This window comes from Ischnura elegans, chromosome 5, assembly GCF_921293095.1.
Source record: "Ischnura elegans chromosome 5, ioIscEleg1.1, whole genome shotgun sequence".
Taxonomy (NCBI): Eukaryota; Metazoa; Arthropoda; class Insecta; order Odonata; family Coenagrionidae; genus Ischnura; species Ischnura elegans.
Genome location: NC_060250.1, coordinates 75,912,247 through 75,923,217, shown reverse-complemented (window position 1 = coordinate 75,923,217; position 10,971 = coordinate 75,912,247). Strand labels below are relative to the sequence as shown.

General features: G+C 40.5%; 1 protein-coding gene across 1 annotated transcript; it reads left to right on the top strand.

Moving 5' to 3' along the window:
- Positions 1 to 304: 304 nt before the first annotated feature.
- On the top strand, positions 305 to 5,671 carry LOC124159721. Its single transcript, XM_046535632.1, has one exon. It carries the CDS (start codon positions 305 to 307, stop codon positions 5,669 to 5,671), a length of 5,367 nt encoding a protein of 1,788 aa, XP_046391588.1.
- The last annotated feature ends 5,300 nt before the right edge of the window (positions 5,672 to 10,971 follow it).

The following is a 10,971-nucleotide window of genomic DNA, read 5'->3' as shown; positions in this document are numbered from 1 at the left end:
TATATTTCAGCGTACCTTTAGAAGATTTTGAGTGGGCATTCCGTAAGTTATACCCGGCGTTCTTACGCTAATCCTACTCGGCAGGACATAGTTTCCGGCCGTTGAAACTATACCCTGTCAATATTTTTGGTTGCCTCATAAAAATTGACAGGGTACATTTGTCAAATTGATATTTAGTTATTAAGTACTTTTAAGTATTTAACAATATCATTATTGATATTTTACTTCCATTTTATTTAATATAGTAAAACTGTTATTTGTATTTTATTTTCATTTTTCATTTTTTGAATAAATATCTTTAGCAATGCATTCCGGTGACAAGGGCTTTGTTTGCATAGCGTCGGGGTCTTTCAGCCAGGATAACGAGCAGTTGTTTGGGTGGAGTAATAATGTTCAATGTGTTGCGAACTCGGCTTGCGCTCTAGCATGGAAGTTTGTTGATGGAATATTCACCTCACATTCCATTGATTCTATTTTACTGAGTGGAGATAGGTTGTATAAGAGTGTGAGAAATCCAAGAGTATCCGGTGAAGAACGTTTACTATACCCGGAAGAGCTACCGAGGGATTTCGACATTTTCGGACGACGCGTGCACATTGATGTATCAGAAGTACACTATGGATTGTACCCTCAGAACGATGCTAATGTTGATGACTGTGTGAAATCACTTTCAGAAGTTTTACAGGAGTTGCTATCAACTTTCAATAGGAACGTTGGATATTTGTTCACAGGACAGCATAAGACTATTTCGTTCTGGAATCTAAATAATGAACTATTTCTCTTTGACTCGCACGCCGTAGACTGTGAGCGTAGGCATGACTTGGAAAACAAAAATAACAATTTAGCACGTCTCTTCCAATGTGACAGCTGTTTGTCACTGGCCAGGTTGCTGTTGTTGGATGGCAGGATTAGCCAATTCACAGTTACTCGGCTCACTGTCTCGCAATTTGAGGATCAATTACTTCTTCACGCTTCTCAGAGTACTATATACGGCCAAACTACCTCTACCTCGCGTAACAGCATATCTGTAGACCCCAAGCTGCTCTTCATGAAGCCAGTTGTTCTCCTTTCTCGATTGGAATCATTAACATCGGAGAAAACAAATCGCGCAGGAAGACCTAAGAAAAGGAAACGAGGTCGTCCTAAAACACTTTTATCAAGTCGTGAAGAACAGGTAAGGGAATCGAAGAAAAAATATGCCGCCAAGAACCCAGATATAATTAAAAAATCGGTTCGTCGATACAGCCAAGAACATAGGAACGTGAACAGGGAAGCAGTTAGGCGGTACACTGCAGCTCATCCTGAAGTGAATCAGGAAGCTGTGAGGAGGTACACCCAGGATCGACCAGAGATTAATCGGGGATCAGTGCGACGCTACAATGAACGAAATCCTTTGGCGCCACGGGAAAAAACAAGACAATTCAGACAGAGAAATCCAGAAAGAAAAGACTTGCGACACGTTTCTTCTGCTACTGCGAGAAAGATTGTATGCATGGGGCCTATGGCTTACTGGCAGGCAGACGCTCTCCATGACATCCATCCCTATAATTTGAAGAAATCTAGTCTGTGGGATGATGGAATATATAGATGTCCTCATTGCCAAGCACGGCTATTTGATGAAGAAAAGGACAGGAAGAAATGGTGTTGCGGCCAGGGATCGTACAACGTGCTCCGACTACCTCCTCTTACCGCACCATTTTATTTGAATAAAGATTTCCTAAAACGTGCCCGTGCTTACAACGATCTCTTCGCATTCTGTGCCCTAGAAGTTTCAGGTGGATACCGACATCCTTCAGGAATAGCTTTCTTTAAGATCGAGGGGAAGATGTACCACCAGGTTCATAGTCTGGAAGCACCAGGTCAGAAGTTCAGGACAAAAAATGGAAACGTCCAGTTTGTCAACCGCTGCCGGTTATACATAGACGACGGAGAAGAACGGATAAATATTGCCATGGGAAGATCTCTCAGTCCAAGGATAATAAATGAGATCGAAGAATTTCTCAGAGGATGCAATCCATTCATAAAGGACTTTAAAAAACTGAGTGATGAGCCATCCATTGAAGCTCACTTAACTTTTCAGGTTACCAGTAGATCTACGCATGGGCCAACTCTTGGTGACAGACATACCGGAATAGAAGTTCACGCCGTATTGAGCAATGATGATTCCCTAACGCATCCTCGGCAGCTCACCATCTGGAAGAGAAGTGAACAACGTCCGTCTTCGATAGATTTGCTTAGCCCCCTAATGGAGCCATTTCAGTACCCCCTTCTTTACCCTGAAGGTGAAATTGGATGGTATATTGGCCGTATTGACAACCACGGGAGAAAGCTAACGCAGTTTACCTATTCACGGTGCCTTTTATTGTCAGACCCACGATTTTCGCACACTGGACGACTTTCGCAGGCTTGGCAGGTCGAAATGTTTGCAAGATATGAAGAGGAACGTCTTCGATTTATAAGATTCTCTCAACATAGGTCAAATACGGAAACAGCCTTGCGGGTAGTGCCGCTGGACGAGCTGGTCGAAGCAGAGAGGAATAGGCAAAGAATTGGACAAGTCATGCAGGATTTACATCGTGATGAAACCGTCCAAGGAGAAGGTGGAGTCCAGCCAGGGAAAGTGTACCTCCCTAGTTCTTTCACTGGAGGCCCGCGATACATGAAAGTTCACTACGAAAACGCCATGGGTCTCGTCTCTCGTTTGGGTTCGCCGACATTCTTCCTCACATTCACGTACAGCGCGAATTGGGTTGAAAATAAAAAGGCTTGCCCTCATGGCACCGGGCTCAGTGACCCGGCTACTGCCTGCAGAATTTTCCAAATTAAGCTTGGAGAATTAATGAGGGATATTCGTAGTGGAGCATTTTTCGGTAAACCACTGTACATCGTTTACGTCATTGAAATGCAGATGCGGGGCCTACCTCATGCACATATCGTATTCAAAATAGACGGCGATGATCCAGTCCAGGCCCACGAAATTGACTCCGTCATTCGGGCTACTATTCCCTCCGAACTAGAGGCCGGAGGAAGACTTAGAGACTTAGTCCTTAAGAACATGGTTCACGGCCCATGTGGCAGCGATTATCGCACCGAATTCCCCTGCTGGGACGCGGATAAGGGGTACTGCACTAAATTTTACCCCAAGCCTGCATGTCAGACCACCCACGTCGATGATAGGGGTTTCGTGCAGTACAGGCGTGACTATCGGAACGAAGGCGTTATTAAGACAAGACAAGGAGATTTGGCCGTGCACGACGGATGGGTGGTTCCGTATAATCCGGCTTTGCTTTTGAAGTACGAAGCCCACATCAACCTGGAGATTTCCTCAACCCGTCGCGTCATAAAATACTTATTCAAGTACCTAATGAAAGGAGGATCGTTACAAAACGTCACCGTTACTCCACTGGGAAGACAGGAGGATGAGGTTGAACATTACGTGACAAAGAGGATGGTGGGTGCTAGCGACGCATGCTGGCGTCTCTTAGACTTCCCGATATCTAAATCGGAGCCCACAGTCGAGTGTCTCCCTGTTCATCTGCAAGGAAAACAATCGATCGTATTTAGACCTCACCCATCAGACCAGTCAGAAGTGATATCAAGAGCAACTTCGAAGCTCATCATCTATTTTGATCGTCCTTATCACCATGAATTTGAATATTTAACGTACCAGAGTTTTTATGAAAATTATGTGGTACACACAAAACGTCCTAACGAAAATGCATACGAACACCCCGACGGACAGCATTTCATCACGTCTCGCCAGCGTGGTCATAAGGTGTGTAGGATACATTGGGTTTCTCCTAATCGCGGCGAACTATACTATCTTAGGATACTACTCATGTCTATCAATTGCCGAGGATACGAAGATCTTTTATCGCGTGGTGGCAACGATTGCCGCACATTCCAGGATTTGGCGAGAACAATGGGCCTAATAGAAGACGAGGAAGAGTACAACCACGTGATACGGGAGGCATCAACGTTCATGGTTGGCTACAGACTACGCTCTTTGTTCGTGCTGCTTTGCAACATGGGAGCTCCGGCTGCTCTTCTGTGGGAGACTTTTAAGGACTCTATTTGCGAGGATTTATTGGAACGTCACCGTGAAAACCCAGAACGGGCCTACAAACTTGCCCTGATCGATATTGATCGAAGTCTCCGTCGGCAGGGATCATGTTTGACCGATCACGGTCTTCCATACGTGAAGGATAACACGACCGAGCTGGACAGAGAACTTGACAATTACGGAATGGACCAACAGACCGCCATCGTCAAAGAATGGGAACCGAAGCTCTCCGAAGATCAACGACGAATTTATGAATATTTCAAGATTCTGTACGAAAAAGAAGAAAGAAGGGATCAAGTAATTTTCATCGACGGGCCTGGAGGTTATGGCAAAACGGCTCTAATCCGCGTGATCCTCGCATACGTACGCAGCCATCGACAGGTGGCTCTCGCTGTAGCAAGCTCTGGAATAGCAGCAGCAAACATGCCTGGAGGAACCACCGCACACAGCATGTTCGGACTTCCATTGGATTTAAGAGAGGGCACTGGCGTTTGGAACATAACGAACGGCTCGCAACGCGCTGATCTCATCCGAAAAGCCCGAGTCATCGTTTTTGACGAAGCACCAATGGCACACAAATTCATTTTCGGTATTCTTGATAGGTCTCTGAGAGATCTAATGAATTCCAACAAGCCATTTGGAGGAAAAATATTCATAAGCTCCGGAGATTTCAGGCAGATTGCTCCCGTCGTCCGGAATGCACGCACACCAGGAGATGTCACCTGCGTTTCCCTCCGTTCATCACCACTGTGGTCATTTTTCCGGGTATTCTCGCTCACCACACCTCAACGAACGAGTGCCTCCATGTATTATTCCAACTTCCTTCTTGGAGTCGGCAACGGAACTATACCCCCATTTTCGTTTGGGAAAGAATTATCTTTGATTCCGCTGCGCGGAATTAGATCCGTTGCTTCACTAAAGGAACTGCTGTCTTTCGTCTTTCCCGAGACTGTCGTAAAAGATCCAGAGCTGTGTGCAAGAAGAGCTATTCTATCTACTCTGAACGTCAATGTCAATGAAATAAATCGTCTAGTTCTCCATTCATCTCCAGGTCGTATCCATGAACTGAGGAGTGCGGACACTGTTGACAAAGAAGACAACGACGGGCTAGATATCGATGTCCATCTATTAAATCAAGCTTCTGGAAGTGGTGTACCAGATCACATACTACATCTTAAGGTGGGCTCTGTGTGCCTTGTAATGAGGAATTTAAATATCGGCGATGGACTTGTGAACGGTACAAAAGTGATCGTGACTGCGATCAGCAACCGCCTCATAACTGTCAGGAAGCCCGGCAACAACCAACCTATTGCAATTCCTCGGATAACGTTTAGCTTTCCATTTATGGAAGGGTCACCACTTCGTGTGCGACGCCGCCAATTTCCTTTGACGTTGGCCTATTGCATGACCAGTCACAAGAGTCAGGGTCAAACAATTGACTACGTTGGAGTTGATTTAAGAACTGACTGTTTTACTCACGGTCAGCTCTATGTTTTATTGAGTCGAGTACGAAGCCCCGAAGATATCGTCGTCCATGTTCCATGTAATAGAGTAATTGATGGAGTAGCTTACGTGAAGAATATAGTTTTCGAAGATCTCCTACTCTGAAGATAAATTCAAGAATTGCGTTGTGATAACCTTGGTGTAAAATTTGAAGAATAATCTGCTCAATCATCTTTATCGTCCGTGACTTCGTAGGAATTCAGTGGAGTAGGCTGAGTGATGACCCTCGCGTGCCTTCCATCGTCATCGGTAGATATCATAGGGAGATCCAATAGGCGCCGGTAAACGGCTGGTCACTGGGGTGGGTAGAGTAGGGGGGAGAAGGCACCACGGGTATTTCCACCACAGAGAGAGAGAGAGAGAGAATCGGTGAGACGAATACCCAAGCAAGAAGTGACGCCACCACAACCAAGACCGTCGCTGGAATCTCCTCATGAAGAACGCTGCAAACAAGGATCTCCACAGTCCGCGAAACCGTGAACTTACAGTTGAGTAGGGTGTGTGATGACCCTTGCGTGCCTTTCATCGTCATCGTTAAAAATCATAGGGAGACCCAATAGGCGCCGGTAAACGGCTGGTCACTGGGGTGGGTAGAGTAGGGGGGAGAAGGCACCACGGGTATTTCCACCACAGAGAGAGAGAGAATCGGTGAGACGAAGACCGAAGCAAGAAGTGAAGCCACCACAACCAAGACCGTCGCTGGAATCTCCTCATGAAGAAGGCTGCAATCAAGCATCTCCACCGCCCGTGAACCCGTGAATTTACAGTTGAGTAGGGTGTGTGATGACTCTTGCGTGCATTCCGTCGTCGATGACCGATGAAAAAATTGGCAAAAATATAATTATTTAGCGAAATTACCCCACACGTATAGAATGCGTTATACAGACCCCGTTGTAGGTACACAGATAGGAAATAGGGTACCAAAAAATGATAAAACCAAAAAAAAATAAAAAATTGAAAAATAAATAAATAATTATATAATAGTCAGCTTTAAATGCATGCTAATTTAAGGCCTTTTACCTGTAGAATTAACTTAAGTTTATTACATAAAATTTTAAAAACAAAACAAAAAATGAAAAAATGAAAAAGACCAAAATAAGTATTTAGTCAAATCTGTATCATAAATGCACGTTAGCATGTATATTGCATTTCTTGCTTCTTTTTCATATTGTTCCCCCTTATTTTTAAATCTGCATGCTTTTGTTCAATAAATGTTGCATTGGTTTCATTATTATAGCTGGGAAAAATATACAAAATAAAATATTATGCCAAAAATATTAAGTTACTAACGTGTTCTTTAAATTTTGCATGCCTATATGCTGTGTGAAATTTTACTTATGCACGTTTGGAACTAGATGTAGTACATTTATTTAACTTTTTGCCTTTTCAATCTAGCATGGATCTAGAAAAACAAAACAATATCTACTATCATTGTTATTTGCACGTTATAGTCTTTTCAGAATGCATTATTATGCTTTAATCGGCATTGACTGTTTACATTTCATGTAACCCGTACGCATTTGTTAAGAGGAGATTAAAGGTAAAGGAAAAACCTAAAAAAATTAAACTGTTTGAATGTATGTCTACCTACTTTAAATTGCATGATCATATACGCCTCGAATTTATTATTACGTAATTATTACGATGTTCATTTTTACTTTTTTTGTTTTAAAACTGTATCTATCAGCTTTAATCTTGACAATAGTTTAGGGTAGTTGTTGTGCATGCCCTCCTCAAATCCGAACTGCAGCCTCAACGTGGCGAGGAGGTGGCAACAATCGGAAGCCATTTCATTGAACAGTTAGAAAAGTCATAGTTCCTTATGGACAAAAGCCTATAGAACTCGCATTTCGTCGTGATTGAAAGGTGAATAATTAGTAAAAACACGCAATAGTCGTGATTGTCTTCTCTTTACAAATGACTAACCCAACTTAGATTAGCATTCGATTTTTAAATTAAACCATTAATGGCTTTCGATTGGCAAATGCAGTGGGTGATCATAGAATCAAGGTACGCTGAAAAATCTATCGGAGCTGCTTCAATTAAATTTTCATTTTGGCATTTACCTGCCAATTACATGCAAATCATTTATGCAGAAGTCTTCCAGAGATTTTCCTTAATTTTTATGCTTTTTCTCTGAAGATATTTTCCCACGTAGCTATTAACAGCATCTCTAATACACTTAATGCGTACTAAGATTACAAACAAAGAACGATTAAAAATTATGTTTTAAAATATTATGCATACGAAAATAATAATATATTCATTTGGCATTATTTCACTCATTTCATTCATTTTGAAAGTTAATTATCTTTGACTGGATGCGATGAGTGTCGTCGATTGTGGCGATGCATCACAGCAGAAGACCGCCAAGCTAACCGAGCGGACAAGTCAAAAGATTGTGCGAAGGAGGGGTAGGGCCCTTGACAACCAGCCCTTCCTCTCATTTTATGATGCGTCACAAATCGCGTATCGGAAAACGCATAATACAATAATTTTCTCTATGAAAATGTTTTCCATAATTGTTCACATTTATTTGGAATAAATGTTTTAGCTTATAATTCAAATTTTATTCTCCACGATCCGCTCCCGTTTTTGAATGATGAAAATTTAACATTTTCTATCCCAACACAATTAGACGGCGAAGCCGGATCCGGGGGTTCTAAGGGGGCGGAGCCCCCTAGCGAGCAAACGCGAGTCCCGTCTATATACAGCGGGATGTGTGACTGACTCATCTACTCATGGATACAAAATCACAGCCAAAACTATGATTAGTGTGGACATTTGACTTATGGGACGTAAAAGTAAAAAAAAATTCATCGAGGGGAAAAATCTGAAAACTCGAATAAGTCGATTAGTTTTCGAGATATATCGACTTGAATTAACATGGGAGCCTTATGGGACTAAAACTTTTTTGCTTTTATTTCGTACTTTGAAACGTGGTAGGAACATGATATTCAATGGACATAAACTAGATTTTTTGATTGATTTTTTGGTATGGTTGTCATAACGGTGTATTTATATTTACTATTTTTTATCATTTTTTTTTTAAATTTCCAATGCTTTTCTTACGGGACTAACTTTGGAATTTTTTTTGACCAACTTGGAATAATCGTAGGACAAATTCCTTGAAACGCAAGATACTAGATTTTTTGATTGATTTTTTGGCTATCTTGGAATATTCACAAGTCGAAAGAATTCCGAGGAATAAACGATTTTCGATTTTCCATTGTCGAGGAGACGAATATTAAATTTCGGATTTCGGCTTTGAGACTTCGGCATATGAAAATTTGGAATCTCCGTGAAAACCCTTAGAGGGTACTCCGTACCCTCACGTCCTACCCTGTTTTTCCGATAACCCTCTTGGTTAATTCATAATAAAATTCCGAAAAATATCCTGCACGTGAGAAAATCATTGTCGCCATTTTTTTGTGAAGCACACGATCTTGAATAACTTGGCAACCGTTCAAGTTAGAGGAATGAAATTTTCAGGGTTATACTATTATCCAAAAGGGCAACTTTTGACATGATAACCAATCCTCTCGATCGATTCATGTGTGAGTTATATCGATACCAATCTCCTTAGTTACGCTTTCTTCGCTAATAACTATTTTGTTATTCAAGGTATGAATACGAAATTCAAATGTAATACTAAAATTGACGTGCTTAATCTGTCAAAAGTTAATTCAAGCGGATCGAATAATTAGAAGCGAAGTTATTATCGATCCAAGGGTGCATTCGATATATGTCTTTTTCAGACTTGTTTACATAGTTACGGGGATAAAATTTTTAATTATTTGCTTGGACAGCAACGTACTATACGTACATGTAAAATATTTTGTTGAGTAATGATTCCTTTGGAAGATATATCGAAATGAAATAATTTCGATAGGTCTAATTTTCTCCTTTGTTATTGACCGTAGATGTCCGAAATTTTTAGGATAGTACGTGATTGGTGATATAAGATTTCTGTTATATTTTGGTCTCCATGGCAACCATAGTTTCAACTTTATGCCGAAATATATTTTCAATGTAAAGTAAATGGGGATATATCAAAATCGTTTTATACAAGTTTCCTCACAAGCACACGATCTTGAATAACTTGGCAACCGTTCAAGTTAGATGAATGAAATTTTCAGGGTAATACTATAATCAAAAAGGACAACTTTTTCAATGATAACCATTCCACTCGATCGATTCATGTGAGAGTTATATCGATAACAATCTTCTTGGTTACGCTTTCTTCGCTAATAACTTTTTTGTTATTCAAGATATGAAATCGTTATTCAAATGCAATACCAAAGTTGACGTGCTCAATCTGGCAAAAGTTAAATCAGGCGGATCGAATAATTAGAAGCGAAGTTATAATCGATCCAAGGGTGCATTCGATACATGTCTTTTTCAGACTTGTTTACATAGTTACGGGGATAAAATTTTTAATTATTTGCTTAGACAGCAACGTACTATACGTACATGTAACATATTTTGATGAGTAATGATTCATAATGAAGATATATCGAAATGAAATAATATCGATATGCCTCATTTTCTCCTTTGTTATTGAATGTAGATGTCTGAAATTTTTAGGATAGTACGTGATTGGTGATATAAGATTTCTGTTATCTTTTGGTCTCCGTGGAAAACCATAGTTTTAACTTTATGGCGAAATATATTTTCAATGTTAAGTAAATGGGGATATATCGATATCGTTTTATACGAGTTTCCTCTTTTGCGAGATTAATAAAAATATAAGGACATGATCCTTACCATAGAGGTCACATTTAGCAATGATGAACATCCCGCTCTACCCGTTTTCCAACAAGAAAAATCGAATCTAAAATGCTGGAATTCGATTTGTCGCTTACATATTTTTTTATTTAATTATGAAAGGGACTTAAACTCTTACCGGTAGATAAAGAAAGGTACAAAACAAGATAAAAGTTTCAATAAACTAATGCAGTCGTTATAGTTGACGTTATGTTCGATAAAATTGTGTACTGTAGAGATTCCTTTTGCAGACCTTTTACTATAGTTGCTGGGATAAGACTTTTAACGGTATGCTAGAAGGTAACTTACTATTCATACATATAAAATATTTTACAGAAGTACATACCCTTTTCAAGATATGTCGATATGAAATTATATCGATAAGTGTCATTTTCTCCTAGCATATTAACCGTACCTACCCCATATTTTCGTCTTTTAGTACGGTATTTATATTAAGGCCATCTTCAGCCAACAGAAACAAAACTGGATGGTTTACTCACGCGATAAAAGATGTCACGTAAAATTGTTTCGTTGTAAAAAACACGGTTTTCCCATATTTAAGCCACGAACAGAGATACTTTGATCTTATTTATTGTCATTGCGATTGCCAATCTAATTAGAAATTGAACCCGTATGTA